Below are 24,924 nucleotides of genomic sequence, written 5' to 3'. Positions count from 1 at the left end.
TCAGATGAAAGAGGAGATTCTAAGCTTTACAATGGTAGGTCATTTGTCTATTGTATTTGTGATTATGTTATGATAAATCATCGTTAAATCTCGGTGTCGTTTTTTGTAGGACGCACTGTATATCATCTGTTACTTACAAAATAAAATGATAAACTATCATAGTATTATTTTTATATCTTTAAACTATGGTAATTCTGTTGGTTTGTTTCATTTTATGTAATGGTATTTATTTTTTTTAAATCTATGATGCTTTACGCTTGCATGAAAATAATTACCAGTTAAGATTCATGATATGATGATAGATTTCTATTCGATAACCAATAACGTACAAGTTCAATAAGTTCAACATCATTTTTTTATACAATAAGTAAAGATAAGGAAGTATACAACTTTATTGATTATTTTTTTTCCGTTTTTCCTCTTTCCCGAAGTGATACATATAGGCCACAAGTGTGATTATACGCCAACATTGATATACAGTTTTATCCTCATGAAACTAGTACACGTGTGTGACGTCATAGTGACGCAGTCACGAAATTGAAATTCCAGCATGTACAAATCTTTTCAATTTTTCGAGTACATATTTCAGATTTATTAGGATTACAATTTATTCTTAACATCTATGTACAGCATTTTTGTGCTTTAATCAACTTCTCATTCAAACGAAATTTAAAATGAAAGTAGTATGTAATTTTTTTCTCATAATTATTCACAGTATGTGATGTTACTATGACCTATGAGACTATCGCAAGTGTAATACTCTCGATATTATGATAGACGTAAATGTTTCCAATCTTTCATTCCGATACAAACTTCGTTTAATAAAAATTAATTTGGCACAAGTCCATGCATTACCTTCTTCATGGAAAGAGAACACAGGACAAAAATCAAATAAAAACGAAAACGTTCTTGAATATTATTTTCATAAATATGATTTTGTATTTTTGTGTTATTTATCCTGTCAACTTCTCGCAATTTCAAATCTCCAATCGCACGAAGTTTCAGAATAAATTGTCAGAAGTCTTCTTTAGATTGTGAGATACTTAAATCGAAAATTTGATCGAGTCCGAATCCAAACATTGTTATGCGCTCTGCGCTAATGTATCCAACACTATTGTTTTCACATTAGGGGCGGTGCTTGATACTTGCTTTATTTACCGAACAAGTAACTGCAATCTGCTTTTTCAAACCGATGACAAATACCATAATACGTTTGGTGTTTTTGCAAATATCAACGCTGATCAAAACTCTTTACAAAGTGCCAAGTTGACAACAATAACAAAACAGGAGAAAATATTATTTTAAGTAAACCAAGCGACATTCCAAATGCAGTCATGGCAATGGGCCACATGTTGACTATAATTTTCAATATCGAGACGATTTTCATACCCCAACACCAATTCAATCAAGACAGTTAACCTCCCTCCTACCTTGCAAAACATGGAAAGGTCTATGTACATAAATGTAATTCGTCCATTTCTTGAGATGAAGAATATTCATTCGTATCGTGTTCCCAGAGAAGCAATTCCACAATCAACTTGTATGCATAAAGGCCGCCGCACACCTTATGATTGGTCGACGGTCCGATTTTGAAACAAATCGCTTTTTCATTTTCTGAGAAATGTGAATGAAACATCCGACGGGCAAAACAGAAGCTCTTATAATGACGTCACCTCCCAAGCTTCATCAAAGCAGATTCAAAGTGACTTTAATAAGTAACACATCAATGTTTGTACACATAACAGAAATGGAGTCTAAAGTAGCTACGGATCTCCCTTGATGAGAAATATCTAAATAGAACAATTCAATAGTTATAAAGCAGGTATTTCGAATGGTTAGTTGGTTAATATTAACATTGGTGTCATGTAATGAGAAGCGGTAACGCCCAAAAAAAAATCAATAAATTGACTCTCATTCCAAGGGTTTGACAGGGTTTTCACTCTCGCAAATTCATCACTCTTAACCTTGCAGTTGCCCTTTGTGGTGAAGAATGTCCCCGATACAATTCATTCAATATCAAATCGCATTCAGAGTAATTTTCTGACAAAAGAATGTAGGCCAAGACTTTCTGGATAGTAGCAGAGTTTGGCATCGGACGTGTTGAGATCTCCCGCAAGAGCGACGAAGCCCGCCAATTTATAAGCAGTCGACTGCCTCTTTCCGAACGACTGGAGTTCGATTTTAAGAATTTCCTGTCTGCAATCGAAGTCGTGTACGATCACGGCCACGCGATCCTTACCTGTTATAAAAATATACGATGTTGAAATAGAGTTTAAAGAAAATCGCACCTATGATTTTTTTTATTAAGTACTGGATTTAGGAATAGAAACAAGTTTGATAATGCAACCAATGAATTGAGGATTATCAATGGTGTCAGTAAATCAATTCAACCTCGTGAATGATTAACCTTATTAAATTGAAGAGGAATTAATGGTTCTACATCTACTTTTAATATCAGAACACTGCTCACATTCGTGCTTATAAGTGTCTTATTTTCACAATAAGAAAGAATTTCGCGTATTTTGTACGCTTCTTCCGACATGTCCGACTACAACTGTGGTCGTTTCATAAAGCTGTTCGTTGGCGACTTTAAGAACGACTGGTGATCCTTTCTTGTGGTAAATGATATATTCATTGGCGATGGTTAAGGATCTCTAGTCGTTCTTCAAGTCGCTCTAACTCACGAACAGCTTAATGAAAAATGTTCCCCTGGTGTGATAGGCTCGACATGGATTTGCAGTCAATTTACATGTTCGCGAAATTGGTTAATTACAATAGATGCCGTCAAAGAATCCGATGGCAACTTTCAGGTGCCATCGACTTGATGGCGAGATATCTTATCTTATATGTGACATGGTTTGTCTAAATCAGACAGAAGTCGCTCGATACCGAATTGAGAAAATGGGTAAAATGCTAAAAATGTTCAAAAATGTCGAAATTTTTATTTTCATCATTTAGGGATGTTTAATGTTTCAAGTATACTCTGTCAAAAAATCAATCGAAAATGATAACGGGAAAGTGTCGAAAAAGCCGTTTTTCTGCAAGTGTTTTTTTCGGTCAGTTCGAACTTTTCTGACACTCCGCTCGTTCAGCAAGCTCAAATCTTCGCGCTGTACTAAGCTCCGCCCCTAGCAACGTACGCCATTGGTGATTGGCTATTCATAGTACTCACACGCAGCCGGTGCATGAAGGGGATTATTTCGCTGAAATCGATGAGCTGGAGTTAAAAATTGGCATCCTGTTAGTAAACTTGTAAGGCCTCAGGCCTTTATAATTCGCATCCCGTTACTAAATCTTTCTTAACAGGCATGCTTTTGAAAAGCGATGCTTTTGATCTATCTTTTTGAAGCGCGCGGGCGGGGAGGTTGTAATAGAACTGGGAAGGGCGGGGGCGTGGGCGATGAGCTCGATTATTGGGTCTCAATAAAAGCCAAGGACAAAACGTATTCAAAACACGGTTTGTAAGTGAGGATTAATTTCATTGATAATTACAAAGGATATGCTGAATTGAGAAATAATCTTTTATTTAATCTTAGGCCCATTATCAGGATTTTTTTCATTAAGCGTTAAACTTGAGATGGCATTTTCAAAAGAATGATTCTCAAATCCTTTAAAATATTGATCGTCAGTGAATGCGTGTTGATTTATTAGTTTATTAGTTCAAGAGAACGAAAGAGATAAAATCTATCATTCTCCCCTTACTCTGTTGGTTCACTGTGTATTCCCATGTCTTATTTTTTGTATTGTTCTCTCTGTTGGCCATTGTCATAGGTATTTATTTCATATGTAATTCATTATAACTATTGTTATCCGAGGGGTCTACGATCCAGCTTCTAAGTGGACCTCTCCATTTCCAGCGAAATATTATTAATTCACAATAGTTTTTTTTTATTGCAATGAGTTTTTATCAATTTTGGTTCGCATTTATAAATGTAACTGAAAATATATAAATATAACTGAAAGGTAGATTGCATGTATTCTACCTTGCATTATTGTCATGATACTTGTATGAAATTTGTATTTTTGGGGAAATGAGAAAAAAAAATAAAAACTGAAGTGAACTAAAACTGTAGCGGGAATAATCATAATCACTTATTCAAGATAGGGAAAGTGGGATCTGGAAATGTACACTTTGTGAACTTATAGGGATTAGAATCATATCAAACCCTTTATGATTCAAACCTCTCGCCATCAAATTTCTCATGTCGTTTGAAGAAACGATAGCATTAGCGAAATGTTAACAAAGATACCAACAAATCCAATAGACAGATGAAACAATAAAAAAAAGATTGATTGCTTAATTAATCACAATCACCAACGATAATCGTGATTCAGGGTAACTACAATGATAATGATAGTATAATACTAACGAAGATAATGATAATGATAATACAAAATAACAATTATAATTACAGGGATGATGTTGATGATAATCGTGAAAATGATAATTATGATAATTAAAAGAAAATCAATAATTAAATATATAAATCAATTTGAGCTTGTACTGCCTTTTCCGTATCTCAACAGTTATGGCTATCAAAATAAAATAATTCTAATCAATTTAAGAATCATAAACTACTAGGCTTAATCTGAGTGTTTTCTTGCTATAGGCCAATAGGCATAATAACGTTCTCTGATGGGTGAGAAGAAACATGGCATTAATACTGAATCTTGCTTGTGGTTTAATGTTATTGCGATAGAAAATAATAATAAAAAACAAAACAAGCATGTTCGAGTTAGCATCTGTGTCTGGCTTTGGTAGGCCTATTCATGACGAAATGCTAACAACTCAATCATTACAACAACAACCAAAAAAAAATCTGTTACGAATCCTATTTTTTACTTTTGATGATGCAAGCATAGGCCTTTACGTAGAAAAAATACAGATTTGATAATGAACAATGAAGATAGTCCAGGATGTAGCGATGGGGGAGTTAAACGTAACACGTTCTTAACAAAAAACGGGGTCTATGAGTTGGGGGATGTTAGACTTCTTGCATGATTTTAAGAAACACATCTGTGAAAATATCCTTCATGGAAGAAAAATAAAGCGGAATAAAAACAAAGACGGCGTGTGCCTCTGTGTGTTGTTTTTTTACGGTGGTATAAACACAGTTTGCTTTACTCATTTTACCCGGGAATTTTACGTTTTAAAATCTTCTCATAAAGGTGATGAAAGTTCTTAAGATGCCACGAAATTGATAATAACTTCAAAAAAGAAGGAAGAGAAGAAGGAGAAGAAAAAATGAGGAGATAGCAGATAAAACTCCCGGATTAGACTCATGGTAGTATAGGACCGATACAGGCGCTGGTATAGACTCAAAAAGGTTCAGTCCGCGTTCAACATGGACGCCACGCACAATCGCACCTGAAAGCACAATGTGACAATAGACAGAGAACAATACCAGACACGGCAAAAGACACGCAAAATGCCTCACGGTCCAATAAAATAGCTTGTGTTTCTCTCTTAAAAAAACGTACACTTGATGGTTGAAACGATTACAAAAACTTATTTTCTTTGAGGAGAGATCTCAAGGATTCAGGAAAACCCAATTTTATTGTAAATCATTGACGGTTGCTAAGCACTTTCAGACAATGAAAGGATGAGTTTTCGCGTGAAACATGTGAAAAAGGCTCCGAGAAGTCTGAAAGCGGGCGAAACTTCAGAAGCGATTTTCTCGTAAAAATACTTTTTATGAACTCTCGTACCTGGGACATTTAAATACTATTTTCTCAGCAAATACTATGTCCCTTAGCATGTGCTATATACCAAATTAAAGCTTGAGAAATGGAGAATCATAATGTTAAAAAAAAATGTGTTTAAAAAAATCGAATTCTGTCTGCTTTTGACAGGACGTGTCACATATACATAATATTTTTATCTTACATACGGGGGCTGCGGAGTGAATTTGAAGGGGGGGAGAAAGAATTGCAACTTTTCAAGATAAAAAAATTAATTATCTACCCCACTCACATGACTCATGAAACTTACGGCTTACAAGTTTTTTTTTCCTTCATAAGGAGTAACATAACAAGCGGAACGCCTCTGGCAGTCTCGCCTGCATTACGCGACTCGATATAGCAGCAGTTTTCTTTCGAAAAGGGCACTTAAAACATCTTAAAACAAAGATAAAAAAATTAATTATCTACCCCACTCACATGACTCATGAAACTTACGGCTTACAAGTTTTTTTTTCCTTCATAAGGAGTAACATAACAAGCGGAACGCATCTGGCAGTATCGCCTGCATTACGCGACTCGATATAGCAGCAGTGCTGACTTTGAAAACATTAATATGATAATAATGTACTATGTCCATTGACCAAAAAATGACCTTTGACCATGATCATGTGACCTAAGATGTGTGCATAACAATCATTTATACTTCATTACACTTATGTCTATGTTTCACGAACTAGATCCATAAACTCTCTACGTTATGATGCCAATTCAACAAATACCCCCATCACGGCCAGAGTTAATTGACCTAAATAACATTTGACCTTGTTCATGTGACCTGAAACTCGTAAAGGATGTTCAGGGATACTTGATTGCTCTTATGTCCAAGTTTCATGAACTAGATCCATAACATTTTCAAAGTTATGATGACAATTCCACAAGTACGCCCAACATGGTCAAAGTTTGTTGACCCTAAATGACCGTTGACCTTGGCCATGTAACCTGAAACTCGCACAGGATATTTAGGGATACATGGTTGCACTTATGTTCAAGTTTCATGAACTAGATCCATAAACTTTTAAAGTTATGATGACAATTTTACAAATACCCCCAACATAGTCAAAGTTCGTTGACCCTAAGTGACCTTTGACGTTGGTCATGTGACCCAAAACTCAGGCAGGATCTTCAGTGATACACCGTTATCCTTATGTCTAATTTTCATGAACTAGGTCTAAATAATTTCTAAGTTATGATGACATTTCAAAAACTTAATCTTCGTTAAGATTTCGATATTGATTCCCCCAACATGTTCTAAATTCATTGACTTTAAAATAATAATAATAATAATATGAACATTTGTAATGCGCCGGTATCCATCATTAAAAAAATATGCTCATGGCGCAATAAAGAAAAAAAAAAAAGAAAAGGAAAAAGAAAGGAAGATAGATAACCTACTAAAATGAGAATAACAATTACCTAAAAGCTTGTGTGAATAACCAGGTTTTCAGAGAACTTTTGAAAGTGGTGAGACAAGAAACACTGCGGATTTCTTTTGGAAGTTTATTCCATAAGAATGGCCCAGCATGTTGAAATGATCGATCCCCCCATGAATTATGAGATTGTGGTACAGCAAGTAAGGATGAACTAGAAGACCTAAGGTTGCGAGAGGGATTGTAAGGAGTAATCAAGGACCTTTGACCTTGGTCTTGTGACCTGAAACTCAGGCAGGAGGTTCAGTACTACTTGAATACCCTTGTGTCCAAGTTTCACATGTTTCATGAATTAGGTTCATATACTTTCCACGTTATGATGACATTTCAAAAACTCAACCTTGGTTAAGATTTCAATGTTGACGACGCCGACGCCGTCGGAAAAACGGCGCCTATTGTCTCGCTCTGCTATGCAGATGCTATGCAGACGAGGCCAAAGTATTGCAAACGCTAACGGTTCCTGTCGGCAACAGCATCGTATTCCTCTACATACTTATTATGTGAAATTCATCAATTTAAAATGTGTTTTTCCAGAATCATAACAGGAACACTTGTTCAACCGAAAAAGGGACGCCATCTGAACATTAGCAGACTAAACATTTTGAACAAACTAGAAAAGAAAAGGGGCAAATTATATTTTGAAAGGGATTATTCGATTAAAGGATGCACTTGCAGAAGGAAGCAGAACGCTAAATTCAGAAACCGGGCATTCATCGGGCACGAAAAGAGTGTTTTTTAAGGACATGATATGAAGAACATGCACCTATGAGAATGCAAAGGGGCACTCGTTAACACATAAAACGGGTCCTTCTCAGGTGAAAGGGGCACAGAACACGTTCGTGAGGGGCACTTTTCTTGGGTTAAAAGGGCACTGATACGAGAAAGGGCACCTTTAAGAAGGCAAAGGGGCACTTGCAAACGACATAAAACGGGTCTTTCTCAGATATGAAAGGGCAACAGAACACGTTCATGAGGGGGCATTTTTTAGTGAAAATTGGCACTGATACGAGAATGACACTTGCTACCACATAAAGCAGGTCCTTCTCAGATGAAAGGGCACATAACACGTTCGAGAGTGGGCACTTTTGGTAAAGACTGGCACTTGTACGAGAAAGGGCACTTGGCAACACCTAAAACGGGTCCTCAGGTGAAAGGGGCACAGTACACTTTCGTGAGGGGGCAATTTCATTGTGTAAAAAGGGCACATTTTCAGGGCTTCAAAAAGTGGGGAGGGGAGGGGGCACTGTGCTCCAGGAACGCCGCCCCCGGTTACTTACATAATCATGACTTGGGATAATAACGTATCTCTTCGTGTAAAAATAATAAAGCTAGTAAGCCAACTTGGTAAGAAAAAATATCTCTCCATCTCAGCAAGTCATTTGGCGCTTTAAACAGTTTCAGTAGAATCCTGCACCAACTTTCCCTTTTTAATTTCTTAGGGATGGTGGGCAGGGTTATTTATATAATGCAAAGATGTGTGGTACTGGAAAAATTCATAGAAATAGTTTTCATGTTTTTGTTGGAAAGAACACCGAAGTGATCCCCCTCTACCTTAAGTGGGCACAGTAAAAACCACGTTTCACAATTATTGCTTACCAAAAAGCTGATTGCAGTACTTTAGAAAAACGTTGTAAAGTGAGTTGGGAACATCAGTGATGGAGTAACCTCTGTTATGCACCGAATGGCAGAGAATCATGGCATCTCTTTTGCTTGCCTCTGAAGGAAACTTAAAGTCGTCTAATCTACTGTAAGGCAGCTCCGTCTCCTTGATCTCGCAAGAAGAGTAACACTGTTTCACCGAATTCTGAACCATTTCAGCGAGCCCTTTGATACTGTGGAGTCCATAGGATGTACAGATATAGATGACGGGCTTGGATGATCTCGTTTGTATCCTAACGGAGAGACTTGAAGAGACTGTCAATGGCTTGATTTTTCGCTCCTCCAATTTAGACGTTTGTTTGGTGTTGGAGGCGACATCTGTATGAACTGATGTTTGAGCTGTATGTAATGTTAACGGAAATGTGGAAAGAAAGTGTATACTTATCATGAGAGATATTGATTTCCCCGAATATGACAGTCGCGTTTTACGATTGTTTGTATGGTAATCAACGTAAATCACGTGGTTACCAACAATCATCAATTTATGTAACAGGGAAGACTCTCCAATATTAATGAATTACCTGATAATTAAAAAGTTTCAACTATTTCTGATCAGACCGAAACAGATAAGGCTATATGACAAATTCTTTTGCAGTTTAGGCCAAAGTGCTCTTGAAGTAAATTTCACGACAGTTCGTGTTCAATATGACACTCCTTTTATGCTTTTACAGGTAGAATAAGAGTGTCACACAGAACTTGTCACATGAATACAAATATCAGTGGCGTAATGAGCAAAAAAAAAAAAAAAAAAAAAAAAATGAGGGGGCAAGATATGGCGTATCCGGCAAAATTGATTGAGAATTTTCGAGAGAGCAAAGCGAGCAAGCAAAAATTTATTTTTTTGTAAAATTACAAATTTTGTGATAGATTTTGACACAATATTCAGAAAATGATATCATATTTTACACTTCTTATTTTCCTTTATTCTTTTGTCTTGGCGTGATTTTTTTTCTGGGGGGGACAAGCGCCCCAAAGCACCCCATCTGTACATCACTGATAATCATCATCCAAAAATATAAAATGATAGAATCAAGGGAGCATTCCATAGAATGCCTTGTCTGATGATTTATTGTATACGTCCTGTTTTATCCAACAATCACCACACTAACAGAGCTTCTCAGCCAATCAAAATCAAGGAAAATTATCTGACAACTTTTTGGACAAAAACGTTGATGAAGCACTCTCCGGGGAATTCCTGTTTCTCACCTGCAGGAGGAGACTTGGAAGGAAGGGGTATCTTGGAGGCATTCTCAAGGAACTTCACAAAGCTGTCCCAATCTCGATCTCGAATCTCCGGCTCTCTCTTATCCATCCTCCCACCGATCATGACCAGACCTGCGTTATCGAAGGTGGAGTATTGGCTATAACGAAAAGAATCCATCTTCACTGCCCTTACCTCTTCCGCTTCTGGTGGGAAGTCGTGAGCCATGACAACGATTCTATCTTTTCCTGATAGAACACAACATGAGAAAGATGCTTTTGTATCCCATTTGCATCGATGGATATTATATATTAAAAAAAAATCTTGAATAAAGATTTACTTTTCCTATAGAAGCCTGTATAAAAAAAAAGTACATGAGCTACAAATAGTACGGAACAAATAAATCATTAACAGGGAATAAAACAACAAGTAGATGCTTTCAAAATAGCTCGTTCTCACTGAACGCAACACGCATTATGTTGTGGAAATTTTTGTCCATACGTGTTAGTTAGAATGTCATTCTCTTCATACTTTGACTCTGAGAACGTTTCTTCCAAAGATATATTTTTTCGACTAATTTAAAACAAATATAATATTAATGAAAACCCATAAATCACTTTTAAAAATATCTTTATTCCTATTGCTCGACACATGCATTCTTCTTATCCATTTCACATACCAAGTTTCTCATTGCTGTATTCGAGGAACTCGTCGTAGAGGGAGTCAGTCACGTTGGTGATGGAAAATCTCATGTTTTCGATTGAATGACAGAGTACCATGATATCAACATCCTCCTTGAAGGTGTGGTGTTTTAGTCCACTGTACGGTAGCTGGTAGAGCCTAACGGCTTCAATGAGCTTGGGACGACTACTCTGTAACGCTTTCAGCTTTGTCCTCAACCCCTCTATGATGAAAGGCTCAGAGGATGTCATCAGGGTTACTGTCACCTTCCTTCCCTTAAAGAAGAGAGAACTCCTAACTCCCTGTTTAAACGTAACCGGGTCTGTATAGGAAATGGGTTCGAGAGAAAGGCAACCAAACCGCGAAATGTGTTTAACTGTTCGTTGATTATGTGCACATGGACTGATGATGTTACCTAATTTCATTGATAACTATAATGTAACAAACTTATAATCAAAGAATTTTTTAGCATTTTGATCTTTTTATTTAGGAAGACCAAAATCCATCATATTGTTCAAAGTATCTCATTTTGTAATGAGGGGGTCCTGGGGCTTTTTGAAATGATCATGAAAATAAAGGCCATGTGAAGAATTACTAGGTAAATGTATATACTTTTTCCCTTAAAAGAAAGTCGAGAAGACTTCAGAGTTCTTTGTTTCCTGTCAATTAATTGACCTTCTATTTCTATGTTTTCATCATTCCTTGTAACGATAAACTACTTTCTGCATTTTAATACACTCGTATACTATTGTTCTACCATATGTCTTCCATCAACACAATTAGAAAACAGAATGATAGAAAATTTGCAACTTTCAATTTCTTCAAGTTGGGTGTTAAAGTATGCACGGTAGAGATATAAAAATCAGCCCTGGCAATATCAATATAATATTTATATAGGGGCCTACTGACAGAATAATTCTTCGACCATACACAAAATATCCCTTTGTGCTGCTCTCGATATCTTCTTTTACAAAAAAAAAATTTGCATGTCACTTTGTAACGAAAATGACCAAGTGATTACAAAACGATTAATTTAGTTAATCCGGAGAGGGATGTTGTTAACTCCGTTACATTTAATTTAGTAAGAGAATTGTGCACATTTGAAAAGAGTGGTTAAGAGGGAACACTTGGCACTCTATACTACAGAGGCCGGATTTATAGACTATGAAATATCCAATTTATCTCACTTTCTCTATCATTAAAGTATGTAATATCGATTCTCGATATCGTGCATTTTATAGACTAAAAATAAGCCCGGGAAAATAAGAAATACATGATTATGTAACATTTATTAATGTATAGCATTTTAACTACCGATACTCATAATTTCTCCTCCCCCCATGTAATTTTTATTCAAGAATGAGGAGTGGACCCTTCTGCACATTATTATGATACCTTCCCAATGATCACCTAAATTACAAAAAAAGCTTCGGGTTATATAATATTAAGAAACAAATACAATGTAGATCTAACCGTCTTGTAAATTCCCTGCCAGCTGCTCCAGGTTTGCATTCTTCAAAGCCTGTATTAAACCTTGGACCTGCTGTGCATCAGGGGTTCTGCCTTTCCAGTCTTGCAGCATGAGAAGTATTTTTGATTTATAGATCGGTTTACCAATTCCATATCCACAATACTTTCCAACATTTTGTAATCCAAGTTCCCGACCAAAGCGAATGACTCTTTGTTTGTCAATATCCATGAGAGATGCTGCTAGTTTTTCAATCTTGTTGTCAGCTATTCCATCTGGAAAATTAGAGAGTATAGGCCCTATACTGCATTAGCTATTTCCCCCCTAGATATGATTTGAAGAAATGACAAGAATCGGATATGGTAAAACCTATTATGCTACCAAAAATCCCTCAATCTGATTGGCTAACATAAACTTGTTACATAAATTGTGCGTTTGTTATTATAACGAATCTTCATGAAACGCGACCCTGAAGTTGTACTATATAGATAGGTCAATATAATGTTTTCTCTTTTGCTGTGAACAGTTGTGATATTCACAATTTAGGATCTGATTTAAGGGACTAATTTTACTTTAAAAATTACCACATGTTACAATCCAATTATAAGATAAAAATATAATTAAAAAAGAAGAAAACTTTCACACCTTTATACTGATGACCCATTTCAGGAATATTTGACTGTAGTCGGAAGGCGCTGGTTGATGATCGGGTTCCGATGGTTGGTGGTCGGGATCCGATGGTAGATGGTCTGGTGCCGATGGTTTGCGGCCGGTCCGTGTTCAGGGCAGACGGTCGTGTTGTGTTCCGTTCTGACGTTGTTGAGCTAGACGGTCCTCCAGCACCAAAGCGAAGCACATCACCTGCTCTGGTCCGAGTGCCAATGAGGGAATCCCGCGATGCATCATATTTTAAACCGGTTTCTCGCGAGTGACTAGGAGCGTTCTAAATATGAGAAGGATGTAGTAACTCTCATGTTCAAACTGTTAAATCATCTAGCACCTGATTTTATATGCTCCAGGTTATAAAATTAGTTCATACTCATTAAGAAATATAGAAAGAACCTTATTTTTAGATAAACCAAATATAAACATTTTTTTTTAAATTAAGCACTCTATATAACGCATTTTTAATGAACTTCCTCAACAGATTCAGAATGAAGTAAATCTGGTGACCGTTTCATCAACATTTTTGTCTGACAAGTTGTCAGATCTGACATCTTTCATTGATTCTGATTGGCTGAGAGGCACTGTTACTATAGTAACTGTCGGATAAAATGGGACTTGTCGGATAAAACGTCCGACAAGTCGTTTCATGAAACGCTCCCCTGTCCTCTCTTATCAGACGCATATCAAACGAATTTCCCATGGTGTTTTAAGCACATTAAGATGATGTATTTTTTGTGTGTGTATGTATTGCGTGAGTGAGGGTGTGTTTGTTTATGTATATATGTGCGTGTATTGAATTATGATTATTAATGACATTATTAAAAATGTATAAATTTGTGTTATTGTTGTTTTTATATATTTTGTAACTTTGATTATTACGGACTTGCTGAAAAACAACCTTGTCGGCTGATAGCATGTTTTTTAACCGCATTAAAAAAAAAGTGTCGTTAAAAGTGTAGATAACCGATGTTCAAAAAGCTTGAGGCATTTAGTTTTAAAACACATGAAAATGGGGGAATGACAAAGTTGCTATCAACTATAACTCATTTAAAGGATCTCCCTAGGGTTGCAGTTCTTTATGAATTAGGAGTCATACCAATATCATGAGATTAATTAAAACATCAATTGATTATGGACTGTTTCATTTGACATATTACGTTTGAGTTGCCCCGTTTTTTGATTTGTTGTCTGTTTTTTTCCTTTCTTATATTTACTGCACTTTTGTATGAAGTTTATTTTAATCCTTTAAGTCTCCTTTAATCCCTTTTTAAAATATTATTATTGTCTTTATATTTCTACGGTGCACTCGTTACAAGCTTTGCTTACTGAGTTTTCACATCCGATTATATTGTATGATTAACCTTTGGAAATATATTGAATTGAATGGAATCGTGACATTGGACAGTACCATTACTCACCCGGGGTTGTTCAGATGTTCCATTATTGGACCCCAGTCTCCATCTCCCTGCGGATCGGGTATTGAAATGATAATGCATTGTTGCTTGTTTTTTATTTGACTTATTTTCGGCCTGTTTTTTGCGTCTTCGTAATCTCTTCGACGTTGTTGTGACATCAATCGGTTCTACCGGTGCGTCATAGTAAACATCATCATTATCGTCGCTGCTGTCCACTGACAAATTACTCAGGGCATCATACCACTCTTCCTCATCTTTTCCTAATTTCCTGCGTTTTCTAAATGGTTTTCCTAATCTCTCTTTAAAACTTCGTAGGCCTACTATTCCTGACATTGATGAACCAGTTGGTTAGTAGATACTTAGGGAATGGTATGCTCATCAGGTGATGTATGGACTGTAATCGATTACAAGAGAATTACCAAAATACGAACCTGCATCAAACAGAAAAAAACAATAACTCAGTGGATGATACAGGTGGATACAATATTCATAGAGAAACATCACACAGGTTACATAGGCGAAACAAGGGTGCTTTCACGGTGAGGACAAGGGGTGAGGAAGGGGGGGGGGGCATGTGTGTTGTTGACCATTCATAACGGAGAAGGTAGGTTGAAACAATAAAAGAATGAATAATAAGAGAATTATACTACTACTTCTTTTACTACTTCTACTACTACTACTACTACTACTACTACTACTACTACTACTACTACTACTACTACTACTACTACTACTACTACTACTACAACTACTATTACTACTACTACTACTACTACTACTACTACTACTATTACTACTACTACTACTACTACTACTACTACTACTACTACTACTACTACTACTACTACTACTACTACTACTACTACTACTACTACTACTACTCAGTGTTGTAGTCAAGGCTCAAACCTCCAAGGCCAGGGCCAAGGCTTTAATACCCCGGAAGCCAAGGCATGGAAACTTAAGGCCAAGGCCCGAAAACCTCAAGGCCAAGGCATTTCAAGCTTTTGATATCATGGAACAATGAGACAACAATGCTTAGGCAGCAAACATGGCACACAGGGCAAAATGTATAAAAGGTGTGAGTGAACGAACTGAGCGAGCAAACCTTTGACCCATGTACACGTAAAAAAATAATAATGATAGATATGTACTCGTTCACAAAAATAATTAGATCTAGAAATAATATTAAAATAATAATAATAGTTACATTTGTACATTTAATACATTGTTTTTCTAGGCACTTATATTGTAATAATTATTATTACCACGGTCATCTGTTCCTGGCATGCCCATTCTCAACGTATGTCTTTCTCCACTCCCTGGGACAGGGGCGGCAGAACATATATATAATTTTTTTTTTTTTTTTGGGGGGGACAAAGCAAATACTTATATGTGAAAATGGGCATTTGGTGTAAACAGATATTTTCAAAATGAGATTATCAACTGCGTGAAATAGTTGTGTGATTTGTAGAAACTAAGTTGAGCAAAGCCTTGTTTAAGTGATTTTTAATTGATAAGATAGATATTTTGTTATCTAGGCTTTACATTTCCACGAGAAAGCGCAGCGAGTAAGCGATTAAAAAAAAAATCAATTCTGAAGTTGTAAAACTCGAGCTCAAACTTCTGGACATTACTTGTAATAAGACATGAAAATTAAACATTCCAAGTTTTTTTGTAATCATTAAAAAGATGTGTATCTAACTAAAGAATTAACGCGCGCGCAAAGAACAAGCTTAATTTTTAGTACACTGACCAGAAAGGGAAGCTGTTAAGGACTGCATTTAGTGACTTATAAATAGGATACATAACTCACCAATCAAATAATGTGAAGCGCGAGCTAAAAAAATTGTGATATTCCAACCTGAAAAGTGGAAATTCTAAGCATTTTTTTTGTAACGGGAATGGAATGAGTACCTTATACTCAACAATAATTAATCTGAGTGCAGAACGTGGGCCAAAACTTTGTAATATTCCAACCTGAAAACTGGACATTCTAAACATTTCTGTAATCATGAACAAGATTAGTACCGTACTAAAAAATAATTGATGCAGCGCAGTCCAAAATTAGGTAATTTTCGAACCTAAAATGAATTATGTTTTACTATAATTAAAAAGGGCATATTTTATTTGGAAAAAAAGGGCATTTTCGATTTCAGAGAGAGAAGAAGTTCCACCACCGAGAATAAAATTAGAAAAGGAAAAAAAAAAAAAAAACCCTTTCAACTTTTTTGGCAGAAATTTTGCTCTATATGCCATGCTTGGCCCCTCAAAATTTTGGCTCATCATGCCAATGACATAGCCCATTTGGATATCACAAAATTGAAGATTGTGTTCAGGTTTACCACATCTTTTCAAAACTTTCTTGTTGGCTAAAGAAAATAATACAAGGAAAATCCTGATGGAATAGAAATCAACCTTGTTATCATTATTTAGAGTTAGCTATTTTTAAAGTATGGAAATTGTTGTCAAAATTGCAGTCAGATCTGTCGGAATTATTCCTGTTATCAAATCTCTATAATCTTTATCATAATCATTATTACTATCATTATTATAACTATTGTCATCATCATTAGTCATGATTAAGAACACATTACCAAATAATGCTATTTTTCATCACTGCTGTTTTCTTTGTTACATGTATGTGATGATAATTCTTAATAATGGTGATAATTACAATTGATGGCACTGCTAGTACACTTACTACTGCTGCTGCTACTGACATTTAGTGTAATTAAATATACAGAACAATTGTAAGTACTAAATACAAAATGCCTTGAAAAAGCCTTGGAAATGCCTTGAAATTTCAAGGCTCAAAATCCTCAAGGCCAAGGCCCTCTCAAGGCCAAGGCCGAGCATCAAGGAACTATACTACTACTACTACTACTACTACTACTACTACTACTACTACTACTACTACTACTACTACTACTACTCCTACTACTCCTACTACTCCTACTACTCCTACTGCTCCTACTGCTCCTACTGCTCCTACTGCTCCTACTGCTCCTACTGCTCCTACTACTACTACTACTACTACTACTACTACTACTACTACTACTACTACTACTACTACTACTCCTACTACTCCTACTACTCCTACTACTCCTACTACTCCTACTACTCCTACTGCTCCTACTACTACTACTACTACTACTACTACTACTACTACTACTACTACTACTACTACTACTTCTACTACTACTATATACTACTTTTTATATTACTACTACTACTACAACAACAACAACAACAACAACAACAACAACAACAACAACAACAACAACAACAACAACAACAACAACAACAACAACAACAACAACAACAACTACTACTACTACTACTACTACTACTACTACTACTACTACTACTACTACTACTACTACTACTACTGCTACTATTACTACTACTACTACTACAACTTCTTCTACTACTACTACTACTACTACTACTACTACTACTACTACTACTACTACTACTACTACTACTACCACTGCTACTACTACTACTGCTACTACCACTACTACTAGTACTACTGCTACTACTGCTACTACTGTTACTACTGCTACTACTACTACTACTACTACTACTACTACTACTACTACTACTACTACAACTACTACTACTACTACTACTACTACTACTACTACTACTACTACTACTACTACTACTACTACGTACTTATATTACTACTACTACTATTACTTCTACTACTACTACTTCTATTATTGCTACTACTACTATTACTACTTCTACTACTTCACTGTAAAAGTGAAGTGCTAATTTAGCACTTACAGTGCTTATATAGTGACTGCACTACGAGTGCTGATTTTTTAGTTTAAATTTAAACAAGAAAATCAGCACTCGTAGTGCAGTCACTATACAAGTACTTTAAGTGCTTAAATATCACTTCATTTTTTACAGTGTTTTAATTCTATTACTACTACTTCTACTACTACTACTACTACTACTACTACTACTACTACTACTTTTACTACTAATAATAATACTACTCCTGCTACTAGTACTACTACTACTGCTATTACTAACTATAACTGCGACTACTACTCTTACTACTGCGACTACTACTACTACTACTACTACTACTACTACTACTACTACTACTACTATTATAACTACTACTACTACTACTACTACTACTACTACTACTATTATAACTACTACTACTACTACCACTACTACTACTACTACTACTACTACTACTACTTTTCTACTAATGATAATACTACTACTGCTACTAGTACTACTACTACTGCTATTACTACTATAACTGCTACTACTACTCTTACTACAACTACTTCTACTACTACTACTACTACTCTATTACTACTACTACTACTACTACTATTATAACTACTACTACTACTACAAATACTACTGCAACCGCGTAGCCAGGATTTAATTTTGGAGGGGGCGGTAAGTGCACGCAAAGCGTGCCAACACTTACAGAGCGCGCGAAGCGCGCTACCTAGGAGGAGGGTACTAGGGTACCCCACTCGGGGTATTATAATAAGAGCATTAACGTAGATATAGAGGCCCTATTTAAGGCCATATATTTGAAGTTATTGATAAACAAAGTTTAGAACTAAATGAGAATACATCTGTTCAGCCTTCCAAAAATCATGCCCGGGTCAATCCAGCAATCAAATCTGTGGAATGATTATTTTTTTCAGTGACACAGTGTTTAGTCAAGAACATTAAACTCAATTAACCGATCCCAAAACAGATGGGGATACAAATTATACCCAGAAATTATAATATTTAATGCTAAAATAATATAATAGATCTAATATTGGGCAGACTTATTGTAAAACAAGATGAGAACTGGAGGATCCAACAAAATTGATAGGATATTGCCGGGAAATGTTATATATAATACTCCCAGGTCTACAAGCAATGTCATTGTGAATATTTCAGTCAAATTTACACAGGTTCCGCCAAGTCAATTAAACCAAGGCATTACATTTTCAAAATAAAAATAATGAAAAAATGGTCCAGCAGTGATATCCAGATCCAGAAAAACCCCCCGCTGGCTTGCCATTAATAGCTGGAAGTAGAAACAAGTATAAAATAGTCATTGAATTGGGAATGAAGAAGATATAAGACTTCGAATTACTTACTAATATCTAAAATGATACACTTCCGGCTTTACTGCCGAGGACCAACCCAATCAATGTTGTGCACTTGACCTCAAATTGGAGTCGCGTAGATCAGTGTATTGTTCGAGAGCCAACTCCATAATTATTGTGCACGCCCTGGCAACATACACGTATCATTATATTCGATATGCTATCCGTATACATGTAGCTTAATGCGATGATATTATAGGCAGTGCAGTTATCCTATCAAAAGCTCACTCCACCGTGACTGGATATTATGGGCTTGTCAGGTTAAAGTAGCCACCTTTAGAAACTTGTAGCTGTAAATTGCAAGCCAGGCAAACGTTACAAACGAAATAAATCAATTTTGTAAGAAATAAAAACCCCAAAGCCCCTGAATCTAAGACTTGACAGCTGGAATTCCCATGCAGTCTTTCAAAACTTCCCCTTTTTTGTTGAAAATCTGTGTTTTTGATACCCTGAACGAGTGCACGCGCGGCCCCCGTCCAAAACTAAAAAAACCCACCCCTTTAATAGCCAAAATTAGAACTGAATGGCAAGGACCTTACTTTCCAAAGTTCTAAACGGTTTCTTGGAGTGACTTTTGATCAGAAGCTTACGTGGCAGCAACATATTGCTGATATAATAATTAGATGCAAAAGAAAATTAATATCATCCGCAATCTAACAGGAACCAAATGGGGAAGCTCAACGAAATCTCTTTTAATGGTCTATAGAGCCTATGTGCGATCTTTAATAGACTATGGTTGTGAAGCATATGACAACGCATCACCCTCTATTAAAAAACAACTGGATTCGATTCAGTATCAAGCCCTAGAATATGTGCAGGTGCACTACCACTCATTTCTTTGGAAGCTCTCAAACTAGGAGAACTTCCACTCGATTTACGAAGACAGATGTTGTCTGATAACTTTCGTCAAAAGATTGAAACGCATAAAAACCATCCTGTATTAAAAGGCATCGAACCATGTTTGCAGTTGGAACTTTCCAAACTACAAAAAATAAATAAACCATTTGGCTGTAGAACGGAATTAACCAGGGCCCCCATATTGAGACAAATATTAGTAATTCTCCACCCTGATTCTTCATAGCCCCTGTAGTATCCACTGAACTTAGTTACTCTTTAAATAAGAACGAAAACCGTTCATTTCTGTATCAAGAAAGTCTCAGACTAATTAACATGAAATGGTCTCATCAACTACACATATATACAGATGGATCAAAAGCACCCAATACAGGTGCTTCTGCGGCTTCTTTCTTCGTACCCACATGGTCTTACCACCAGTCAAAAAGACTAATGATAATACTTCAGTTTTCCGGGCTGAGTTGGCTGCAATAGTACTTGCTTTAGAATGGTTAGAAAATATTAATGTTTATGTAGGAACAGTCATCTTAAGTGACTCACAAAGTGCGCTGTTAGCTATACAAATTATGAAAAACATATAATTTGTAACTGAAATACTAATATTAATATGGTGTACACACGGGACCACAACAAACATGTTACTCCGGCGTTCAATCAACACCTGCACATTAGTGTTATTATACGGTTGTTACTTCACACTTTTTGGTCTTATTATGTTAAAACTCATAACATCTTACAGTGTGGCCCTGAACACAGTAAAAACTACACTGTAAAAAATATTGGGTAAAATTTTAACCAGCACGAGGGTAATTATGTGTCCAACCAATTTGGGGCAGTATTTTACCCAATGCGTGAAGCATAATCCCAGTAAGGTAATGCCCAATGTCGGTAGGACACATAATTTCTGTCATGGAGCATTTTTACCCAATATTTTTTAGAGTGTAGCACATTGTTTGAATTTTAAGTCTGTCACTCTAACAACAAGTTTTTAAACTTTTTTGTGTAATTGTTTATTTTTTTGTTATTGTCTAAACCTTAAAAAACTTGTTTAAAAATTAGTTTAAACAGTTGTTTTAAAAGTTTAAACAGTTGTTTTAAAAAGTTTAAACAATAGCTGTAAGAGTGACGGGCTTAAACAACGTGTTTAACATTTAAAACAACGCTTTTGCAGTGTAGGGGCGCCATCAGATGTCAGTTTTACCAGCCCATTCCTTACAATGAACTTTCCCATGTCTATGAATTTTTTCGATGAGACCTGCCGTATAAAAAATATGAAATAATGATCTAAACACAATCAGTTGATGATTGCCTAAGCCACGTTTCACATATTGTAATGTAAGATATTGTTTATAAATCACAAACTTAATATAAAAATAAAATTTACATTTAATATGAAAACATGAGCACCATACATTTTCACACTCTATGCACTTCTCCGATCCACACACAAACATGAATAATAATGATACCCCCCCCCCAAAAAAAAAAAACAGTAGTGGCGGAACGCTATCAGACATAGAAATAGGGGCCTAGTTTTGGCATCCTCTCCTTCCACTGCCAAAAGGGAGTGGTTTTTCTTTAAAATATTTCTTTGGGGAGTTCTCCTTACCGCCCTTTCACACGGTACCAACATCGTTATTTGAATGATGATTCCAGTAAAAAATAATTCTTATGACGATTTTTTTTAACACGTGTGAAACCAAACTAAGATCACGCACACTTATCATAATCACGAATTCAAATTCTACTCCAGAGATTATTCCAGTTTGCAATTTTTTTCATTTCTCTTCGATACGAGAGATATGTTTAACGAATCCACGTGATAAAGTTTTCCAGTTGTTTAACGTCGTCTGGACTGATTTGCGGTTCTCCATCAGCCAGCTTTCCCGCGAGAATAATGAGACCGGTCATCTTGAAAGTCATCGGTTGTCTTGTTTGTAGTATCTCCCTACTCCCCTCTAATGCTCCTGACTGGAACTTAAAATCATGCACGATAACACACACGTGACGTTTCCCTGAAAGTGGAGAAGAGGACAGTTGAACTTGTAGCATTTATTTTCATTCAGAGCTTCTGGTAATATTGTTTAAAAGGTTTTTTTTTTATCAGAGGTCAGGAGAAATTTATGAATGGTTTGGACAAAATGATATTCCTAAACGAAACACACAGAGTCACATCCAGACCTCTAATAATCGAGATGATGCTTCCAAGTTACACTTAAATATCGAAATGGATAGGCTACATATCTTATCGTTTAAAGGGATGGTCCGGGCTGAAAATATTTATATCTTAATACATAAAGTATAATTCACTGAGCAAAATGCCGAAAATTTCATCAAAATCGGATAACAAATAATAAAGTTATTGAAGTTTAAAGTTTAGCAATATTTTGTGAAAACAGTCGTCATGAATATTCATTAGGTGGGCTGATGATGTCACATCTCCACTTTCCGTTTTCTTATGTTATTACATAAAATCATATTTTTTTCATTATTTCATACTTGTGTGAATAATATGTCTCCCTTATAATGAAATAAGTTGCAGCAATAAATATCTAATGCACTAAATCAGTTGACAATCCAATTTTTCTAGTTCTTGGAGGAAATATTTTGAATAAACCTAATTTCATATAATAAAATATAAAAGAACAAGTGGAGATGTGACATCATCAGCCCACCTAATGAATATTCATGACGACTGTTTTCACAAGATATTGCTAAACTTAAAAATTCAATAACTTTGTTATTCGTTATCCGATTTTGATGAAATTTTCGGCATTTTGCTCAGTGAATTCTACTCTATTTATTATGCTATACATACTTTCAGCCCGGACCATCCCTTTAACCTATCATTTTAAACATGTAAAACATATTGCTTTCAATTCCTATCATAATATCTATCCTTTTTTCAACAAAGTACCAGGGAGAATGTAAACGTCTAAAGAACATGAAAAGTCATTGATAAACACAACCATTCTGTCATTTATAAAGCCTAATCAACAGATGACTATTTGATTTATTTCCGTATATGACAATACGTATATACAGTGCGTCCCAGAAAAAACGAAACCGAGATTTATCGATGATTTATCATAACTTAATCACAAATACAATAGACAAGTGACCTACCATTGTAAAGCTTAGAATCTCCTCTTTTATCTGAAATTACTTAGAATATTTCTTATTCAGGCATGAGTGAGCAAAAACAGTTTGAAGAGGGGATACCAAAAAGTCACTTGGCGGGCTGGGCTGTATCTGGGTTTCAAAAGGAAAACTACATTTTAAAAAAATTCAATATCTGCTCTTTAATTTGATACCTCAATTACAGAAAATGGTCAAGAAAAAACAAAGTTCTGCTTATTTGAAATAAAGCTTGAATTTGAATAATTTCATAAAATGAAGAGGTTTTACAGGCTAGCGTTCAAACTCACTCGACACTCCGTTTTGTTGACGATCAGCCATGGATTAAGTCTTTTGTTAACCATGTGATAGCTTCTGTAGGAAACCGGTGTAAACACGTTTATTTAATGAAATTATGGAAAATTTTCTGAGTTTAAGGTATCAAATAAAAGAGCAGATATTGAACTTTTTAGGAATGTGATTTTCTTTTTGAAATTCAGATACCCCCCGCCAAATGAGTTTTTGGAATCCTTTCTTCAAATTGTTTTTGCTCACTCATGCGTGAATGTAGAATAATGTAAGTTCAGATGAAAGAGTAAATTCTAAGCTTTACAATGGTAGGTCACTTGTCTATTGTATTTGTGATTAAGTTATGATAAATATCCATAAATCTCGGTTTCGTTTTTTTTCTGGGACGCACTGTATAACATGAAATGATCAGGTCAAGGTTAGAATACAGTTAAAAAATGGTTAAGGATAAAAAAGTAAAATACACTGCTAGTAGTCAATATTCAGCTGCAATATCGTATTGCTGAGGGTCTTTCATCGAGCCAATTTACTTGATTAATAATGACCACAATGTAAAGGAAGTTGACCATCTAAAAAAAAAAAAATTATAACCCACATCTGCCCCTTTCCTGGTACAAATCAGTGATTTAATTTCAATTGGCATATATATATTATAAATGTTTAAAATAATTGAAAGTGGTGCAATCTGTTTTAGTTAAAGGCTTACCAAATAAAATAGAATATCATTGATTATGACTAAGTCCGTCAGATAATTATGATTTGTTCAGGGTTTTTTGTTTCAAATAATCTTTCCGATGAGCAAGGTTGTCCATTAAAACGTGAAACGTAGATCATTTTAAACACAAAGTGATCAGGTAACAGGGGCGGTTGAGGGGGAGGGGGAAAGATTTCCTAAATGTGACTTCTTAGCTCTCAAACAAAGAAAAAAGGTATAGAATATTTACACGACCTTGCACACTCTTTAGAAGAAACGTTTTACTTTAACTTCCCCCTTTTTTCTTTTTCCTCTCCCCCTGTTCACTTCCATGTGGATACTCCCTTGGATTTGCCTATGTTGAATCCTCTTACATCACCATCGCTATTGTACTCCAGACTCTAAAAGATTTGCGCAAACTCCATGCAGTCATAATATTGATCATGTCACAAACCGGTAATCACAAGACATGCATCCCAAATCTAAGAAGCCTCAATGACATTCCAATCCTGACCATGATCTTTCGAAAGAAGTGAAAGACAG

The 24,924-nt window shown here is 35.7% G+C and overlaps 1 protein-coding gene across 1 annotated transcript; it reads right to left on the bottom strand.

Moving 5' to 3' along the window:
• Positions 1–368: 368 nt before the first annotated feature.
• Positions 369–19,529, bottom strand: LOC129270301 (uncharacterized). Its single transcript, XM_064105495.1, has 9 exons — positions 19,398–19,529; positions 14,263–14,690; positions 12,824–13,121; positions 12,184–12,453; positions 10,709–11,032; positions 10,035–10,277; positions 8,766–9,167; positions 1,635–2,239; positions 369–1,564 (listed from the first exon to the last, which is right to left on the bottom strand). Exons 2-8 carry the CDS (start codon positions 14,590–14,592, stop codon positions 2,028–2,030), a joined length of 2,079 nt encoding a protein of 692 aa, XP_063961565.1. The 5' UTR covers positions 14,593–14,690; positions 19,398–19,529; the 3' UTR covers positions 369–1,564; positions 1,635–2,027.
• Between the last annotated feature and the right edge of the window lie 5,395 nt (positions 19,530–24,924).

The sequence above is a fragment of the Lytechinus pictus genome, chromosome 10 (assembly GCF_037042905.1).
Source record: "Lytechinus pictus isolate F3 Inbred chromosome 10, Lp3.0, whole genome shotgun sequence".
Lineage (NCBI taxonomy): Eukaryota > Metazoa > Echinodermata > Echinoidea > Temnopleuroida > Toxopneustidae > Lytechinus > Lytechinus pictus.
Note: the sequence above shows the minus strand (reverse complement) of the source record. Positions and strands in the feature narration are given on the sequence as shown.